Source organism: Gavia stellata, chromosome 8 (assembly GCF_030936135.1).
Source record: "Gavia stellata isolate bGavSte3 chromosome 8, bGavSte3.hap2, whole genome shotgun sequence".
Classification (NCBI taxonomy): Eukaryota; Metazoa; Chordata; class Aves; order Gaviiformes; family Gaviidae; genus Gavia; species Gavia stellata.
In genome coordinates this window covers 19,649,660-19,670,634 of record NC_082601.1, presented here as the reverse complement: position 1 = coordinate 19,670,634, position 20,975 = coordinate 19,649,660, and the positions used below count along the sequence as shown (strand labels likewise).

The window sequence follows — 20,975 nt, the reverse complement described above, 5'->3', positions numbered from 1 at the left end:
AGACACCTGTGTTCACAACTTGTAAGGGTTTAATTATTCTTCATAACTTTTCCCATTTCAAAATCTATTTAAAATCAGTCAGTAGATTCAACACATAGGGAGGAGACAAAGGCAAACATTATTACATTTTGTTTCTGTAACAAAGCAACTAAATTATCTTTAGTTTAAGCAAAGGTAGGAACTAAAGCAGGGTGTTACCCTACTGTACTCATTCCTAATCTTTCCTTCTTTCATTATTTCTATACTCCTTGGAGCTTTCAAATGCTTGTTTACCTTGGTGATGGTCCAGAAAAGGGGATATTTAATATAATACCTTATCATTCCTTTGGGCATTCTATGAGATAAAGTAGTTTCTGTTTTCAAAACTTAGGTTAAAGTTCTCCTGCCAGCACTCATAGCCAACAATTCATTTTCAGCATAGGAAACACTGCTAATTCATAAAGGAATGCTTCATTGGTGTAAATCAACTTGTTTAGCATATTTTTTTTTAAGACATAGTATTCACCATGAATGATTCTGCACACTAAATGTGAGTTTAAAAAAAAATATATAAAAATGACTATACTAAGCGTTAGGAGATAGGAACTGCAAACTTCACTGTTTCACTTTAAGCACATGCTTGAGAGAGTAAAAATATTAATTAAAATATTAATTATCATGCAGTTCAACCAATTCACCCGAACTCTTAAATGAAAAATCAGCTAATGGTAGTATACAATGCAAATATAATGTACACTTATTAATTCTCAGTCTTCTTAGAACAAACTGCACATACTTAGTATTTCTGTGGTCACAGACGCTTCTTTTGTGAAGACCTCACTACCTCCTTCCAGTCTACTCTGTTCTCCTTATAGATTATAATTACTAGCTAAATTATGAGAAAAGGAAACAACTCATTGCGCTGTACCACTTATGTGTATTAATTTTCATGTTAATATTCCTTCCTTGGTTTTGAATATAGATTAAGCTGTTCAAAAGAGAGTTTTGAAATGGTACCAATTCAAGAATTTTGAGGCCAAAAGGATCCATAGGTCAAAACCTGTCCAGAATCTACTTTTACAATAGATTGTTTTTCTACCAAAGACAAATTGGCACATAAAATTCTACAAGCACACACTTGTCTTTCTACAGAAAGTTATAAACCCAAAGTTAATCAAATTCTTTAACCGAAAACTTTTAAAAGATTTAACAGGTAAAAACAACGGAATAGATCTGGGGTCTTCCAAGTAGTTTACCTGGCTTTAGACAATGCCATTTGAAAAACCAGACACTTGGAAACTGGAACCAATTTACTTCCATCTCTCCACCACTTCCTTTTCCATAAACGGCTGATAATCTAACACAACCGTGGAGTGACAGCTGCAGCTTCTGTGTGCTAGTTACACAACCTGTGGGAGCTAGCTACGGGTTACATGTTTTGAGATTTCTTTGGCCTGTTTCTGCTAGTCTTCCACAGAAGTTTATGCATTTCTTTCACGAAGCAAAGCGGAAGAAAGACTTTATTAGCTAATCTCTACATGGAGGCCAAGTATTTTACACTGACCCTCCACAGCATGTGCTATTATCACTGTTCATAAACTTCACTGCCTGCCAACTTTAACAAAGGAGTACCATCCTTATGAAACAGAGTACCAAATTAAATTAACTGGTATTAGAAACCCAAACAAGAAAGCATTTGCATCTGCAATGCAAAAGATCTGCTGGTGTTTTTGGTTATATTATGGTATTCAAAGAAGGTCAGACAGTTCTCCCACTGCATAGTTTTGTAAGACTGTCCATCTCACTGCAAAACAGCCTTCATTCTGCCTGCCCACAGCTTTATTGGATAATTTCTTGGGGAACTGGAGAAAAATGGGATTTGGAAACTGAAAGGAATATTGAACATTCTTTTTCTCAAGCATTCCTGTGTAAGCTGGACACAGTAATTATTAAAATTCAAAAACTGTTCTAAAACCAATACTGTTAATGTACTACTTACTGAAAATACATGTTTCTTCTGAATCAACTATACATGCTGTCAATCACTGAAATGAGATGCCTGATGGCCAGCAACCTCATAAAACCCAAACTCTGGTTTCGTTTTTGTTTAGAATGGCAGAATCCCAATTTCAATAATAATTGTTAAAATTAAGTTACCACTATTAAAATACATTTTATTTTTGTTAATTTTTTTCAGTAAAACTTGTAACTGAAAACAAATCACATTCAAGTTATGAATAGAAGATTACATTGCAATATTAAATTATGCATGATACTATTTTTGTTTCAAACAGTTAAAGAGATGATCCAATATAAAAAGCAGCCCTTTAACACTTCGTTAACAAGGGCTGCCCAAGTAAAGGCATTTGCCATTCTAACAGGATAAAAACTAACGCCTTGAAGTGTTACCTACTCAGGCCTTTTAGCAAATTTGTTAACACTTTTAGGTATATTACTCCACCTTTCTCTTAGTGTGAACTGGTATCAATTATTTAGCCAATTTTATTATGTTATTAAAATACCTGCTGATTAAATGTGAACTAAAGTGTCATTTTAGAGCACTGTGCTTTATTTGTACTATTTTACCTTTATTCGTACTATTTTACCTTTATTCAAATAGGTATTAAAAATGGACTTGATTAATTACACAAGCAACTGAGAAATATTCCACAAATGGAGACACTTTCTTTTGTTTAAACGGATCTTAAACACTGCTCTGGTGTCACACTAATAGCACAAAAGATGATTTTGAAATACATCATAGCTGTTTCAAAGAAACTCAGTTTTGCAGGGGCAACTGTAATAAAAAAAGGCAGTGAACTAAAGTGCTATAGAGCAAATCCTAGCTTTATTGCACCAAACAACATATTTCTGTGTAAAATGTAAGAACTGCTACAATCATTACTACTTTAATGTTTGCAATTGGAACAATTTAAAAGTGAACATAGGGGACACAAGCGAACACTGACCGCTATAGTGTTTATTTCTTTCCCAGTAAGGTAAGAAAGAACCTTTTAATAGTTTAATTTTGTGAGTATTAAACAACTAGTGTGAAAAACAAGCTGCATGTAAACTATTTCTACTGCCTCTGCTTCAATGACTAGCTGAGGCAACCTGTTATAGGAGGTGTTAATTGGCAATAGGAGTACAAGTCAGAAGCATGTTCCCCATCGTCCTAACCCAGCAAGGCTAGGTCATTAAAGTGGAAATGAATTCTTTCATGCCGACTTAACCCTTTCAGTACGTATTTTGAGCTGTTATATCTAAAGACAATTGAGAAAGATTAACTAAAAAAACAAGACAGAGAAAACTTGCATTGCTTTTTAATTTAAAAAAGTATTCACCCCCCCACTTCTTCACTTCCTTTCCCTACCTCCTCTAAAACAAGTGCTTCAGGTAATCATGACACTTGTTATGTAGGTAGAGGAGGGGAGAAGGGCAACTGGGATATAAATGCAATGACAATAATTGTAAAATAATAATTTATCGTATTAAAGGATGCGTGGAATGATCAGACACTTGAAGTGAACTTAAAACTACCGTTTTGTGGAGGTAAATCCAATGGTGGGCGTATAGCTTGGTACGAGGGAAAAAAACATTACAGAATACTACCTGCAGAGAGAACACAAACTCGAGCAAGCATGCAGAGGAGGCAGAGGTATTACTGATTATAAAAAGACCTTAAAAGTTCAGAGTACCACTGCTCTCCCCTCTTACCCTTTGTCAGTAAATGGTATAACCTGATGAGATATTGACATAAAGAATAAAAGATTCCTTAGATCAGCATAGTGCTTTTTACACATTACTAAGCCTAAAAATCTAACCAAAAATGTGATTGTGGAACAATTTTTCCTGTCCTGAGACAACACACTTAGAGAAAATACCAACTCATATTCCATCAGTGGAAGTGGCAAAGGGAGTAAGCCATATTCCTGGATTTCAATGGTTCTAGCAACATTGTCATGACAAGCACCAGAAGCCATTGCATTTTCCGCAGTACAGGAAGTTAACATGATCAGTCATGACAGAGAAAATGATCCATTTCATTAAAAAAAAAAATCACAGAGTTCATAAAAAAAGGAAAAATATATTGATTTGCACTGTGAATCACACACTAGTTAGTAACAATTTGAAATTTTATTGCAGCTTTCAAGCTAGTACACACACTATTTTACAGTTAGTTCCACATCAACAGAATTATATTTTGAAGCTAGCATTATGTCTAAACAGTTTGTATGTTTAGGTCCATTTTTATACCAATTATAATCAAGCATACATAACAGACCACAAAATACCATAAGTCTCAACAAACAGCCTAGATTTCTGAAAGGATCACATTGTCTTGTTACACCATATGTCAGATGAAAAAAATTGTAGTAATATGTTTAGTCTCACAGACAGTCTCATAGACTCCAAAATGGAGTACAGATACTAGGGAAATAATATGGCATCAATTGCTACTTTAAATGTAAAACGTCTGCAAAAACCCCTTAACAGGATAGAGAGAAAAAACCTGCCTCAGTACATTTTACAAAATCCTGTCTCCTAAAAAAAGTTTACCCAGGTTCACATTTACAACAGAACTCCATAAACAGCAAAATAGATGGACTTGAAATATATAGTGTTTCCCACCTCCCCTTCTTTTCAAAAACCAAAATTACAGAACACAGAACTTTGTATAGCTTTGAGCAGTTGATTAAATGGGTTGGGATCACCAGTTTGCAAACACCTCTTCAGTGCAGAGCCAAAACTTTACTGCTTACCTCTTCTGTTTGTCTCACTTTTTTGTTTGTTGTTTTGTTGTTTGGTGGTTTTTTTTTTTTAAATTAAGCAGAACTTCAAACAAAAATAATCTCTAGTTCACTGGGACACTCCACAGAGAACCTGGCCAGAATTTTAGTTAAAGACAGAAGAAAAAAAAAAGAAAGGAGTCCACTAAATTTTAGCTTACGTTTCTATCCTATCCATCTATTAGTAATCTCTCTTGCACTACTAACAGTTTCATGGAAGAGGTGTAATAATCCACCAGTATGGGCACATGCAGGATTTCCCATATACCTGTAGAATGTAATGAGTTTTCCTCATCTAATTGCGCAAAATCGTCAAAATTGTAAAAGGTCTTTTACAAAAACAGCACTCCTGTTCTCTAATACTACCATTGAAAATATTCTCAAAGACTGAGGCTTAAAGCTTACTGAGAAAAAAAAAAAAATACTTACCAGGATTTGGCATCAGATGATGCTAGCTGAATTTAGTTTGAGGTCAGATAAGCTTAATTTTACTACATCATACTTTACAGAAAGTCATTTACTTAGTCTAATTTTTATTAGAAATAAATATTTATTACCCAATATTAACATGTATTCATGATACAAAGTTATTTACATATATCACCTTGATGCAATTTGCAATAGTCAGACTTTCTGCAATGCTCCTAACCAACTGTTGCATGAAATGGCCACTTAAGTGTAGTCCTTCCTGTTTCTAGTGTTTCCTCTCTCTTAACCCTATACAATTTACAAATTTATTGAGACACGCAAAAAAGCAAGGGAAGGTATGCTACATCAGTGCAGTTAGTATTCTTTATTATCAACCATAAGGACAATTTGGACTAGATGACCTTTAAAGGTCCCTTCCAACCCAAAGCATTCTATGATTCTATGACAATGTTATGGTTAGCTGTAAGATCAGGGACACAAACAAAATCCTCCGTAACACTGGGCGTGTTTTTGAAAAGAGCTACTATTTTTCACAACCTCAAGCTACTGGGAAAAAAAGAAAATCCAGAAAATACAAAGATCAGTTTCACTCCAGAATAAAACCAGGACTAACCTGTTATCTATTCCTATCACCATTACAGACGGTATCGGGATTTAGAAACGAGAGCCTCAAGGCAGATAACAAGTCATCATTTCTAGATTTTATCTGCCTCCAGGTCTTGCTCTAATGCAGATTTTTTAATTACGTTATTCCAGGCACAGTTCTGCCAAGAAGGCGAGGTAGCCCTCAGCAGGTGCTGTCTGAGGTAACCCTAAAGTACACTTTGTGCAGCAGAGCAGTTAAAAGGGATTTACTCAATACATTGAAGAATGCACTGGGTTCTATACGCCTACAGGCTCTCCACTGTGAAGAGCTGGTCCTCTGAACACAAGCAGGTGAATTGGAAGACTCAGTTGCAGCATGTAGGAAGGTTAGTTGTTTGTAACACTTTAAAACCAAAAACAAAAAACCCCACACCACTATTAATACAAGACGAACACTTCAGACTTCCAGGAAAAAATGAAGAGGCCTCTTCTACACCACAGGAAAACAGAAGCCCTTGTTCAAAGGTGTTGCATAGTAGCATTGCAACTTAATATTCAACAGCACGGGATTTCAGAAAGAAGAAACAATTTCTAAGAGAATTAAATTAAATCAATCACTGTAAGGGGGCTGTTTCCTACATACAGAAACAAACGATACAAGTGAACAGGTGTAATGCAAAAGGCACAAAGATGTCTGCTCTTGTTTAGTCTTTTTTATCCCCATTCTTTCTCATTATGGCTACACTCATTTCCTTGTCCAAGCTCCTTTGTCTCTTCTGGGGAAAGTCAGCTGGACTACACTGGCAATTACATTGAGGAGAAAGAAGCTAATTGGCTAATTATTAGAAATAAGTAAGTTTAAGATCCGAGGCCAAGAGGAGACAGCTAAGAATGGTCTCCAGAGTTTATAGGAAAATAGTAGACCACAGGAAGCTGATAATGCTCAGGCACAACCCACTAGCTTTGTTACTTTTAGTTTTATGTTTGTTTGTGATTAATATGTAAAGTATGGCTGTAGTGCAGCCCATCACTTTAGGGCAGCTATCATAAAACACAGTGTGTTACTTAGTGTTAAGTACAATCATATGACTGTTCCTAAATAAATTATAGCATGTTTCTCCCTCCCTCTCCCATTAGCACTTTTGGATATAAATCACATTACAATCACTCAACCGTGTTTCAAATGTAGGAAAACTGTACCCAGCCTTTAGCAATCCCCAACAACTCTCGAATAAGTCTACACTATCCATAGAGTTATCATCATGTCCAGTGTAAGCAGACCCAGGCCACACCGGTACCCTAAATTTGATATGAAACTTTTGGTTGATCAGCCCTGTATTAAAACACTAACCAATACAGTAAAATACTCATCCCAGTCAATTAAAGTAAACCAGCACTATATCTAAGGTGATTTTTTTCTCCTTAAAACAAAATAATCTATTTTGGATATATAAACTGACTTTCTACACGAGGTAACAAAGGCAATCAATTAAGTCTTTTGAACTTTTTATGGGAGTTGATGTTGGATGTTTTTTAACAGTTGAAAAATGTTTGTCACTGAGAAAATTTTTCTACTCTTTAAATGGGTTGAGAGCTTCTGGGGGAAAAAAAAGTAGTACTGGAATAACCCACCCAAACTGTACACCATCACATCTACTGGGAGGTATATTGGAATTCTAGAAATACTAACATTCTTAGTACTTGAGAAATTTGGTGGAAAATGTCTCAGAAGCAATGGCACAGAAATGATGCACAATTTTAAGAGCTATAATTCAGGTTTATTCCCCTGGCAGACTATTCTCAAAAGGAGTATCTGAAGCTTCAAATACATATGAGAAGCAGACAATAGTGTATCACCACAATTCAAACCACATAAAGCATATACACTCAGGAGACACAGGAAGAAAAAAAAGTCATGCAGGTGCAACAGATACCAAGATACAAAAAACACCCTACAGCTTTCCAAAGGAAAAAGCACTTCATTACATCAGAGACAACACATTTGCACCCTTCAAACTAAAACCCAACCTGTTTCAAGAACCAATTAACCAAAACAATTTTCAATAAGATGCTAAAGTGTTGGGGTTTTTTTCTGGTTGGGGTTTTGTTTGGTGTTTTTTTTTTTTTTGGGGGGGGGGGGGCGGCATTGTTTAGGCTTGTTTTGGTTTTGAGGGTTTTTTGTTGTTATTGGGGTTTTTGTTTTGTTTTACATAGGGAATCTTAGGATGCAGAACACATCATTTACTTCAAGAGACTTAATCAGCTTAATGAAGTAAATCAAGGAATATGCATTTAATTGTTAATTGGGAATGATCTCCACTGAGCCTGACCCTCCTTTGCCTGCCAGATCACCAACTCTTATTCTGAAGCCCCACAGAATACTGAGCCAGTAGTGCTCTTTTCTAATAACCATCCTGGCTACATCAGCAGATGAAACAGAACTTTAGATCAGTGGCAGGTCTCCCAAGTTCCCACGGTGCCACAGATTTACTAAATAGGATCAGCATGTTCTAAAAAACCATGATAATATGAGGGAAAAAGGTTCCACAGCATCAAGCAGTGCAATGCTTGAAACCTCATAATCAAAGTGACAGTTTTCAAGTGCCATTTACAATGCCCTAATCTGGAAACATCCCAGCTAACCCATCTGATCAACTATTTCACAGATGGAAGCACTTGATGGCTAATTGGCAAGTCCATTATTCAAATAAAATAGCTATCTGCACTTCTATTTTCTATATTCCAAGTCAAGGTGTAAACACTCCTTATAAGACCCAGGTCACTTCTCTGTCTCTCCCTCCCTTCCCATTTGGATTTTTTCCCTTCCCCTCTGCCATCAAATATGTTAATTCAGAAATACAGAACCAGTTTTATTTTCCACCTACTGTGCTACAACAGTTGTCTGCACCAACAGAGCAACGTAAATGAATATTTTCAAAAATCCATCAAGTAATGAAAAATTACTTCAACAGTATTTTTAAAAAGTGTCATTAATTATTTCACTGCTTCCTATCACATCTGGATTCAGAAAAATAGACTGTGTTAGCATTGACAAGAACTTGTATAGCTTGGATTATTTTTCTGAAAGTGTTAGGGAAAGACAGCTCTGCTAAAAATGCACTTAATTTTCTCACACTCTTAAACAGTATCCAGTAGGATTGCCTAATAGAGGCATATGTGGAAATGATTTCACTAGCAAACAATAGTTCAGCATACAAAATGAAGAGGAGTGTTGCTCCAAATTCCTGCCTGCTACATAAGTAGAATGCTTTTACATACCCCACAAAGCCTGTTAATTTGTCTGCAGCAAATGTACAATGCAAAGTATTAAATCACTAGTGAAATTCTGTGGTAGGCAGTATTCCAGGGGGATGAACAGGGAGAGACAGAAAAGAATGAACCAGGAAAGGGAAGATAGTAACTAAAAAACCCCAACATGACAAGGGGAGGAAGATGAGACCATACAAGAGAAGGAAAACAAGGCACTGCCAAAATTTGAACTCCCATGAGCTACAGAAGGGAAATTAAAGTAATAAACATTTTGTTTGGGACATTACAACACTTTCAAACTTTAACATCTTTTTTAAAAAGCTTCAATCACTCATTCTTCTTATGTGTATATCATGAGAGCAGAAATTCAAATGCCTCCAATACCAGGCATGCAAGACAAAAAATTTCTGCATGCAGCAGTGTTGCAAAGAAGGTCTAATTTACAGTATAAAGTTCAAAACTAAACACAGGTACCTTCCCATATAAAGAACACAAAGTTAATAACCAAATTCACTGCCAGAAAATACTGTGGATGGCTTATGATGCCAAAAGCTATCAGATTCTCTTCCCTCCTCTCTTGTCCACCTGCTGCCTCATGAAGATAGTCCTTTGTCCATCTAAGACTAAAAGAGAAGAAATGGTTCAAAATTTCTAAGCCACAAGTCACTGGAGGGAAAGTTTATTGTTGAAATATTACCTTAAGATCACTTCCTTAAAGATTTGTTTATTAGCCATATGAAGATAGGCTTTGGGACAAGGGAATTTAACACCAACCACCTCTGGACAATTCAACATTGAAAGCCAATCAGCCACTCAATAGCATGCTGAAGAAGCAAGTAGTAAGAAAAGAAAGAACCATGAATTCACTGAAAGCAGTTTTCAAGTGGAAGACAAGACACCAAAAGACTTTAAAAGAAATTTGTAAAAACATGAATCCAAAGAGCACCGGGGAAAACATATTTGAGTTTGGAAATGAAGAAAAAACAAAAAACCCAAACAAGATAATCAGAAGAGGTGGTTTCACCAAAGCGAAACAGCCAAGTGACTGCTGTTGAAGCAGCTAAGGCAAGTCAATAAGAAAGAATTCCTTGGCAGAGATCAAATAGCAGCTGTGCTGACCAAGCATTTGCTGTCACTTGAGCATTAGTTACAAAGCAAATCAAACGGACTGCTAGCAGACTTTATGTGATGCAGTCCTCTTGCTAAGCAAACAAGAAAAAAAAAATCCTCAAATTGTGTTATAAAATTATTTTGAAAATGCTTCTCTTCTTCTACAAAACTATACACACGGTTGATTCTTATGTTAGCAAAAATGACTCACTCAACAGATGTTTTTACTATGTTCAACCTTAAAAGCAAAACCTCCAAAGAGAGAACAACTGTGACACAGCAGTAAGAAAAACAAAAAGCTTTGTACAGTTGTTTAAAACACTCTAGTGCAAACGAATGATAGTAACTTTTACTTTCTAGCAGGGCAAAGTACATCCAGGAGATACCTGACTTCTCTCTTCCACCTCAAAGCCATCTGATTCACTCTGTACCATCTTCTCAATTTCAATTTTCAAGAAATCAATATTCAAAACAGAAGTGATCTTTGAAGAGCCATTGAAACACCATATTTTAAGGACATAAAATTATTCTTTTTGAAAAGCCTTCCTGCTGATTCAGTAAACCAAAAGACTACAAAAGTAGTCAAGATATCTAGTGCAAGGAGCAACTTGCATAAAGCACAATTCAGTTTTCCCCTTTTTTTTTAATCCAACACAGACTCATCAATTCATTTAAGAGACAATTCCATATTTAAATAAACACGGAGCAGCTTTGCAAGCCAAAGCTGCCAGAGGAGTTCAGCGAGCTGCTTCTGAATGTTATGTTCTATTGTCTGCCACAATTTCCTAGCAAGCTTTAAGTTAAAACTGAGAATTCAGAAAGCAGCAGAGAGAGTTAACTGTAAATTTGAAAAACAGCTTTGATATGCGTCAAGTTCAGAGAGGACTAAGTGAAAGCTTGAGTGATTAGACCGCGCAGATGTTAAAAAAAATGAAGAGTCATGAAGCAGGCTGGCAGCTCAGAGGAACAAGAGAAATAACTGTTTAAGAAAGTGAAACTAAAAATAACTGAGGGCTGCTTGAAGATTCACTAAGAGAGCGTGAATAGAATTTTAGCTATAAAAAGGAAAGAATTATGCACCAAGAGTTACAGCTTATTTGGCAAAACACCTAGAGCCTGTAAATCAGCTTAGAATATTTCACTAAATGCTTCAGTATTAAACCACTCCTTTCCTAGTTATACTGGACGCAAACACGCTCCACACACCAAAAGAAGCTGTGGGTTTAGCAATTTCAATCATCCCAGAACCCAGCTTGGGTTTGTTTTTGAAGACTGCTGGCCACACAAGTTGGCCAAGGAGAAAAGCACTATGATTTGCTCTATTAGAAGAGGCAGCCATACAATGTGTGTAGGTCTCCCACCAGAACAGGACAGCTGCCAGGGAGGCCTTTTTGCTGTAGAGTAGTTTACAGAAGTGAGGACAACAGTGAACAGGAGAAGACACAATAAAACACACATACAGGTGGCTACAGCTACCTGCAAGTGATAAACTCAAATTACCTCCTGAAATGTACATATACTTCAGCATCTTATAATGCCCATCCTAATGTGATCCAAGGACTGAAATACATCATTTATGAAGGAGCAAGTGGGTATGCTCAGCCATTTAGAACAATCTTCATGTTCTGAAAATCCATATTATTGGAAATTTATTTTTTAAATTTTATTCTGTGTTTCCAATGCTTTTCAATCCAAACTTTAAAATGTTCAAACACCAAATAAAAGGTTTATGAACATTCTGTAAACTCAGTGCCAACACAAGAGTTCATACTGACAAAAAAAAAACCCAGTCAGGCTGTAACAATGTTTTGTGTACACTTATATAGCATCTCTAGAGTCAGAGATTATTACTATGAACTGGTTTTTTGATGCTGTTTTTAAATATAATAAAAGGAATATTCCAGAATTGACTAATATTAAAAAGAAGACATCGACAAGCTATATACTAACCTGTCCCAGCCCAGGCATACCTCCTCCAAGTCGCAGAAGTCTATCCATATTTCTAGAAAAACAGAAACAAAGGAAAAATGTTCCCAAGCTCTGAAGTGTTTACTAAATTGCTATCTATATAATTCACCTTCAGTCACTCAGTATGTCAAAAATATTGGTGGTAATTACAACACAACATCAGACTTCCTGTTAATTAACACCACATATTAATTCAAGAAGCTGTCTTCCATGCTAATTAACAGACCGTGTTTTATTGCTTTGGTTTTGGGTTATTCCCATTTCTGAAGACGAACACTCTTGTCCAACTTTTCAAAACTTTCCTATCATTCAATTAATTGGGGAATTTTTGTTACTTAAGAATAGCACCTACATCCAGGAAGTGCCTAAAACTTATTAGATATACCATCAAGTTTACTCCAATTTGTTCAGAAAGCATAAATAAAAATGAGAAAAGTAAGGATTTTAGCATCCTCATTAGTAAGTTCTACGCTAATTAACTTACAGCTTGTCAGTTATCATCAAAACTACATGTGAAAGACACTGAGCAGATTATGGATACCTGAATTTGCATCAAAAGCTTTTTTTTTTAAATGAACTCATTATACTAAAAGAAATACTGTAAAGTAAACATTTAATGTGTATATAGTTAGAACACTAGTGACAGTACAGTCATTTAATACCTTTCCAGTGTTGCATGTGCCATTGCTTTAGTGCAGGATTATTCCAATCAATGCAACTAACTCCTTACTTTAAAAAAAAAAAAGCTTTTCTATCTTGCAAATTTCAAAGGAGTGATCACCAGGAATAAGAACTGTTAAGGTGCCCAACTAAAAAAATTACACTGATGTTTCTTTCTCTACAGTCTATTCACTTTCTATTACTGAAAAGCAATCTACTAATTAATTGTGGATATTTAAGCAAGGGTTCTTTCCCAGCTGTAACAGATCTTTATCTTGCTTACTTGGCTTTTTCAACTTCTTAGCTTTATACAACAAAACTCAGTGATAAAATAAACAAAACCTACTGAATATTGCTTTTTAAACAGCTGCTTTCAGCAAATCAAGCCATTTCCAAGGCTTACAGAAATTAGCAAATTTTACTGGCTTATTTTATTTGTGAAATAGAAGATACAAAGTAAAGCATCAGAAACTATGATCTTAATTGCACAAGTTTTAATACACCACAACAAAGCCTGTTCAGGCAATATAAGAGCAACTGAGAACAGCAAGTAATGATATTTTCAAAATAAGTTCATCCTCCAAATGGATGCTACATTACACATAAGAGAATTACATATATAATTTCAGACTGCATTAACAATACTAACTCAAGAACCTTCTTTTAAAAATAATTATGCAAAAGAACTTTGAACTTATAATGAAAAATAAATTTGCTTTGTATATTAAAAACAAAAAAGTCTTTATGTTGAAGGTGAATGCCATCTCATTATTCCTTCTGAAAATATTTTTACTGTCTAGATACTAACAGGCTTTATTTCAGTTTAAGTTTAAAACCAATATTTTAAGCTTTTTGTTAACACGCAGGGGCAGCATTTGAACCTCCCACTAGACAAGATTATCTAACTCCTACTTTAATCGTGTATGAAATTTCACCCATTTCAAACAACAATATCTAAGACACATGGATATTGATCTTGCTCTATTTGCTAATTTCACTTTCCTAGTTTAATGCACTAGCAAGCTATTCGCTTCATTTGATTCACTCCCTTGATTTTGTAGAACATGCAAACCCAACAACTGCAGCCTCAACTAACAATAAGTACTTTTTTAAAGCTACCTTGGCACTGTACAAATTAAAAAGGAGTTTATTAAAGGGTCAATGGTTATGCTTTACTTTTCAGACAGTCATTGAAACCAAGCTTCTTTATTACAAGCAAAAGCTGAACACAAAGTGTATATACTTTTTTATCCTGAACTACAGTAAATTCCAAATCAAGTTGTAGGATTTCCATAGAATGGTTAAGTTGCTGTTTAAAGCTATTATGTAAGCACACAGTAAATGGCTTCAATAAAACAGTCACAAGTACAAATTAACACCAACTACATTTCATTTTACCCCTCTGTGGTAGATACTCCTCCACTGAAACCCACAATGATTCATCTTTCATGATACTAACGACGGCTGAAGAGTAGCTGAGAAGTAGATTTAAACTACTAAAATTATGATTTTAATCAATCATGGTTGTATGTTTATTTTGAGAAACTCTTAGTCTCTACAATTGGTAACCATAAACCCGGTCTTTCCTACAGCTACAGCAACTTCCATAAGCTGTTGAGGTGTATTATCTATGTACATTTAAGAAATAATACTGATTAACAAATCTTATACCTATTTACATTCCACTTTAGCAAGTGAAAAGCAATAGTTATTTCCAGTTCATTACTATTTTTATTTACATAATTTATTCCAGTTTCTAACCCAACTGAATAGTACATCATTTATAGCAGCATATTTTGCTGTATTGAAGTTGGATTAGACTAATTAGTTACACAAACTGATTATTTATCAGCATAACTTTCCAGGGTTTGGAACAACAAAAATCTCATTGTCTTACAGAACTGGAGGGATGTAACATTTCCCACCTATCACAGACTAACCGCTGAACTGAAGATGTTCAGATTCTCAAAACAGTAGCACAGAGAGAAAATCTCCGCAAACCAGTTCTAGATGCACTGCAAATTATTTCACTAACTCCATGGCTTGACTCTGGTGAGAATTCTGGCAACTAATACTTTACTTTCTTATTTGTAACTGAAGGTGTTTTAGTAGGTTATAGTATATTTAGACCTAAACATATTTGTTTACTCTGTATAAGCACCTGAAGAATTTAGGTTAGCAATCCAAATTAAAAACAATTTTAATTTTTGTTAATCCATTGTGCCCAAATATTATTTCAGCCATAAATTCCATTTATGAAATAATGCCTTTATAAACCTTAAACCAGCTTTAGCAACATTTTTAAACCTTAATCAAGATAACTTTAGCATTTAAAAATAAAGCAAATATGCATGTCTAACCTGGTGCTCAGCAAGAGGTGATCGCAGAACAAACTCAGCAGCAGCTCCTACTTTTTGACTATGAAGATGATGCCAGTAGGTCTCTTTCCTATAGAATGAAATAGAAAGGAGGGGAAGGGCAGAAAACCAGTGAAATTTAGAAACAGGAGCACTTGTAAAAAGAAATGTTACATGGATTACCTACAAAAGCACAAAGTACCATTGAAGAATAACCCAAAGAAAACTATTTTTTTTTGCTTGTACCATATAATCCCTGGAAGCGGTACATACCATGTCTTGCCCAAGTATGTGTAACAATGAAAGAAGTTTCCAAGTTTCTCAAAATTACATGGAAGAGTAAAGTATTTTAATAACCCGTTTAAGCAATTTAAAACTAATCAATAATTTAAGATGATGTTAGAAATTGAAACTACGGTCCTTTATTACTATTTTAGAAGATTTTGCCATAGCTGAGATGACCTAAGCACAAAGGTAAAAAGCAGTCTGCAGGTATGGACAGTTCTCTTGTTTATTTCTGCAAGAGCAGTTGATGTGACTGGGAAAGTCACAGAGGCCTTTAAGTTTGCCTGAATTCAGGTTGAGAAAGGCTGCTTCACATTCAGTTTGGGAGTTATGTTATCCTCCTCCCAGAGAACACTGCCCACTAATTGCATTCACTCAATCATTTGTAGTGCAGTGTTTTAAAACAGATCTGTGAAATGGTCTGTGGCCATGATTTGATAGACTTTTTTTTCAATGTCAACGTTAACATAAGGAGCAGTGGGGAAACTGCTGCTGCTGCTTACCAACTTGATGCTGCTTTCTCAGTACTGCCAGGACAGCCATTTGTGCATCCTTGCAGTAAACTGATAGGCTAACAAAAATGTTGGGTTTAACCCTGTTCACGTCTCTGAGTGGATTCACACTGCATCCCAGAAACAGTTGTCTTGGCACAACAGAAAAAGAGGGCTTGGAAGAGCTGATTGCTTTTAACGCTAATCCAGACTCCAGAAGACATATATGTCAAATCATCCTTTAAGCTAAAGCTGCCCAAAGAATGTCTTTGGGTTTTAGGGTTGGTTTGGGTTTTTTAGTAACTGAGGTAATTTAACAGGGACCATTTTGAACCTTATCTCAAACAAGTGCAAAGAACAAAGGAAGATGTGTAAATCTTCCTGGAAAGTTAGAAGAGAAAGAACAAGTCAAAGTTTCTCAGTGCTGACAGGCTGGGGTGGAATTCCACTAACAAGTCAAAAGAAAAGTTGCAACATTTCTGCCAGCTTTGCACAAGGAAATGATCCAGGAGAGATCAGATGAGACAGGACCACAACAGCCAGCAGTTATATCAGCACAGGCTGCAACAGAGCTGCAACCAGCTCACAAGCAGGCTTCAGAGTTACAACCCAATTCACTTTTATCCATCTGGCCACCCAGGAGTCTTGCATCCCTTCCCTGCTTCCCACAAGGATATTAAAGAAACCAATGTCTGTGAGCTTGATTGGTTCCCTGGGGGAGGCACACAACATGGTAACCTATAGTTGAGAATTCTTCCCCCCTCTGCTCCAAAGTGCTAAAGGCTAGTTTTGATTACAGACTTACATGTTGTTTTTTCCCTATATACACACATACTTACAGATATATATAAAGAACACAGAAAAGTAAACAAACAGTTCACAGCAAATCTCACCTCCTTTCCTTCCAAAGTCAGTAAAAGGTATTTTGATAATATTTCCCTCTGTCTGCAAGTTAGAGTTAACAGTCTCTGTTTAAAGTGAAGCTTTATGAAAGTGAGTACACGTATCAAATAGTTCCGTATTAGAAAATCGCAGAAGGACAGTTATAATAAACTTGCATTTTGGTGCACTGCAGGATTTAGATGACATGCACTCATCATTGAGATCAATGTGATTACTGATGGCTTAAAGAAAGTTAAGTAGCTTCTCTGGTTGTGTATGTCCATGATTGAAACACCTCAGCTGAAAAACCTTAGTCTTGGGATGGTATTTAAAAACCCCAAGCCTCCATTATTGCAATTTTCTTCTAACTGTCCTGGCCTCAACAGGGAAAAGTCTGTGGTTATTAATAATGCAGTGGAAGTATACACAGAGTATCTCAAAACTGATCTGAAAACAGAACTTTTTTAAAAACCCATGTCTAATATTTGTTCGTAATACTACTGTTAGGTAACTGTAATAATTGGCAAGAGTTGTCCATTTGGAGAGCTCTGGTTCACCATTCAGTTGTTGGTTACTACTTTCAAGTCACTTAAATGTTGACTTAAATGCTGACTTTTAATAATGAAAACATTTTTCCTTAGGTAACATAGGGATGAAATTATATAAATGTATTGTGCACAAATTTATATATACATATAGGTATAAACCAATAGCTGCTGTGCTTATACTCGGCATGTTTCAGCATGTATTTTGAAATCAACTTGAAACACACTCTTAAATTACTGAATCTCTTTGCATGAGACACGAGTTTCACACTACAGTGCACTATTTTTATCTAGCATTAATACTGCATGATGCGATTCCTCAATGAAAGAGGGTTCTCCTGGGTTGACAACTTTTGAGTTAGTCAAATAATAATAAAAAAATCAAAATTAGCTTCAACATACATGGAAAAGAAAACACTGGCTACTAAACTGCCCTATTAGCGGAGAGAGTATCAGGCTAGACTCAGGTGACAGCAATTTACTCCACACTTTGCAATTTGTACACTGAGTGACTTCATGCAAATCATTTCATCTTTGGTAACTCAGTTTCTCCACCTGAGACTACACACTAAGCTTTGTAGAAGCACTTCCTGATCTCCTGTTGAGAAGTTCCACACAGCAGATGGACTAACAATTTTATTAACAGCAGCTAAAAAAGTGGTTGAAGATTTTTGCTGCAACTATAACAATTTCAACTTCACTAGGCATGACAAACAGCTATGAAGGTAAATCAGATGAGGAATTGCATCTTGCAGAGAAACATAATTTCACCAAGAAAAAAGCAAAAACTCGCTGCAGGTAAAGTCACCAAACACTGAATGCAAGAACAGAGACTTCACATGTGACAAGGAGGGGGGAGTCTTCCTATACATTTTGTATGAAAAGAGGAAAAAAAAATTACCATCAATTCTCAATAATCTGTTCACTAAACCCAAAGATTAACCATGCCATGAACGAATGCAGTCTCAGTAGTGCAAGTCCAGAGCTACATGACTATTTTGCTTCCATATGTGCTCAGTTCTGTAAACCTGATGTTTCTGGACCATGTAGATCTGAATCTCAATAGACCTGAGCTGGACTAGAAGGTATGCAGGTTAGCTTCTTGGATGCTGCTTTCTGATTTCCAGAAGCCCAGCAAACCTAATGCTACCACATTCTTCATGAGCTGGAGTTACTGAAGTAACCCAGACCCAAGCAGACTACTCTAAAGCTACTTAAGTACATCCACACCAAACTTACAGGTAAGGGAAGATTCATTAACAAATCACACCACCACAGAAACCCACAAAATTAATTTTATGCTATATATAAAGTAATGAGCTTCTCTGAAATCTGCAGAAGTGGGGTAGACACACAACTGTTGTGGAACCATCCCCCACCACCAACTCCAGCAAGTACTCATCACACCAGTTTTCTGTTATTCAAGGTATCCTCACTACCTGTCCTTTCCCATCATCCTAGATGTTAGGAGATAATCGTAGCAACTATTAGTATACACTCCCTAATACCTGTCAAGATTGAATCACTTCCAAGAGAGTTTACAAACTAATTTCTATTTTGGTATTATTTAATGTTAATTTTGAAGCATGCTCTAACTTCTCATTTTCTTAACCATAGATATCAAATTAATATCCCTGATGTGGCATGTTGTAACAGCGGGTGGAACACAAATTTCCCATTAAGCTATGGGCAAAACCTTGTTGCTCATAGTCACATTAAGTGATTCAGAAGCAATTCATTTGCAAGCCAGTTTCTGGATTTCTTCACAAATACAGATCTTTTCCTTGTTTCCATAACACAAGCTCATAAGCAGTGTTCTTCTCAGCAGAATCTTCTTTCAAGTGTACTCCCTAAATCCGAGGCATACAGTACACCTTGGACTCACAGGGGGTGAAAGCTTTAAGATTAATACAAACCTGTCAGACTTTTCAGCTCACCTAGTACCTTTTCAGCTATATACAGCTTTCAAATACATTTGCATAAAACTTTTTAAAAAACTCAATCTCAATCCTTGTTGTTTTTCTGGTTTTCTACAGTGTACCGGAAACAAGTACAACTTTAAGAGATGACATCAGCACACATTCAGATTTGCCAACTGTTTACGAGTATCCAACTATATCACATAAATTTGTTCTGAAAACGATACTTAACTCTGCTGCATACTAGAAACAGCACTGTTAATTGTTATTATCGCTCCTTTTCTACTTAATTCTGCTTCATCTTCCCTGACACGGATTAAAGATTTCTTCCTTTACGTATCCCAGACAATGCCTCACCCTCGCGTTCCCTCCGCCCCCCAACTCCAGCCGTACACTGCTGGGGACCGCCGCAATGCTTCACTCCAGAAGCAGCAGCATTTCACAGAATCACACAGAATCACAGAATCACTAAGGTTGGAAAAGACCTGTAAGATCATCAAGTCCAACCATAAAAAAAGAAAAAAAAAAAAACCCACCACACACAAAAAAAACCCCCACAAAACACACACACACACAAAAAAACACACCACCACCCACACCAAAACAACCCACCCACACCACACAGCACCATGCCCATCAAGCCACATCCCACAATGCCACATCCACACGCTCCTTGAATACCTCCAGAGAGGGTGACTCCCCCACCTCCCTGGGCAGCCTGTTCCAATGTTTCACTACTCTCTCAGTAAAGAACTTTTTCCTAATATCCAGCCTTCAATCCGTGAAGTCCTTCTGACGGGAAACAGATGGCTGCTACCGCAGAATAAACTCGCATTCGGAGGCCCCCCCTGCGACACTGGGCGCCCCGAGACACCAGCCAGCGCCTGCAACCCAGGCGCTGCCGAAGGGAAACACGAAGGCTGCTCTCGGCCGGCAAAGGGACAGGGCCCCCCCAGGCCCGTCAGGCGCCGAGGCCCAGGCGGCCCGCTCCAGTGGCGGGGCCCCCACTACGCCGCCCCCCAGGGCCCGGCCACCTCGGCCCGCCTGTTCACAGCCGCGCCGTCCCGGCACCGCCGCTGCCCGGAAGCGCCCAAACTTTCTTCGAGCACAACCAGCACAAACACGGGCAGACTCCGCCGACCCCACGGGGCCCAGCGTGCTCCCCACCCGGGCCAGTGCCCTACGGGGAGAAAACCGGCCCCCGAGGCTACCAGACCTGCCCGTCCCCCCTCCCGAGGAGGGGACGGCGTAGCTCCCGTCCCCACCACCCACGTCCCTGCCCGACGCTCGGGCCCACTCCCGCCACCGCCGCCACGCAGAGGCCGCCCCACGCCGTAGCGAGGCCCCCACGGACCGCGCCGGGGTCCCGAAGATCCCTGTGACGAGGGCGCCCGTCCCGCCGGGCCCTCACCTCTGCGCAGACCCCTCCCCGGCCGCGCCGCCTCGGCCCGGGCCACCGTGAATCAGCCGGATTTCATTCAAACCGAGTCCGCCCAGGCCTCCGCAAGGACTTCCCGGTTCAAAGGGCACGCGGCGGGAGCTTCCGGTCCCGCAGCCCGGGAAGGGAGGGGGCTGGGAGCCATGGCAACGCGGCCCGCCTGGCAACGGCGCGTGCCGCCGGCGAGCCCGCGCTTGGCGCTCGCGCCTGGGAGCAGCTGCGGCCCTTAAACCGCCGTCTGCCCCAGCCGTTAAACCGTCCTCTGCC

At 37.8% G+C, this 20,975-nt stretch overlaps 1 protein-coding gene across 1 annotated transcript in view; it reads right to left on the bottom strand.

The window, feature by feature from the left end:
• Positions 1-20,752, bottom strand: part of PSMD14 (proteasome 26S subunit, non-ATPase 14) — a 49,091-nt gene extending 28,339 nt beyond the window's left edge. Inside the window, exons 1-3 of the mRNA XM_059820438.1 lie at positions 20,682-20,752; positions 15,152-15,239; positions 12,114-12,165 (exon numbers count right to left, since the gene is read on the bottom strand). Of these exons, the coding sequence (XP_059676421.1) occupies positions 12,114-12,161 (48 nt within the window). The 5' untranslated portion in view covers positions 12,162-12,165; positions 15,152-15,239; positions 20,682-20,752. The remainder of the gene's footprint in view (positions 1-12,113; positions 12,166-15,151; positions 15,240-20,681) is intronic.
• Between the last annotated feature and the right edge of the window lie 223 nt (positions 20,753-20,975).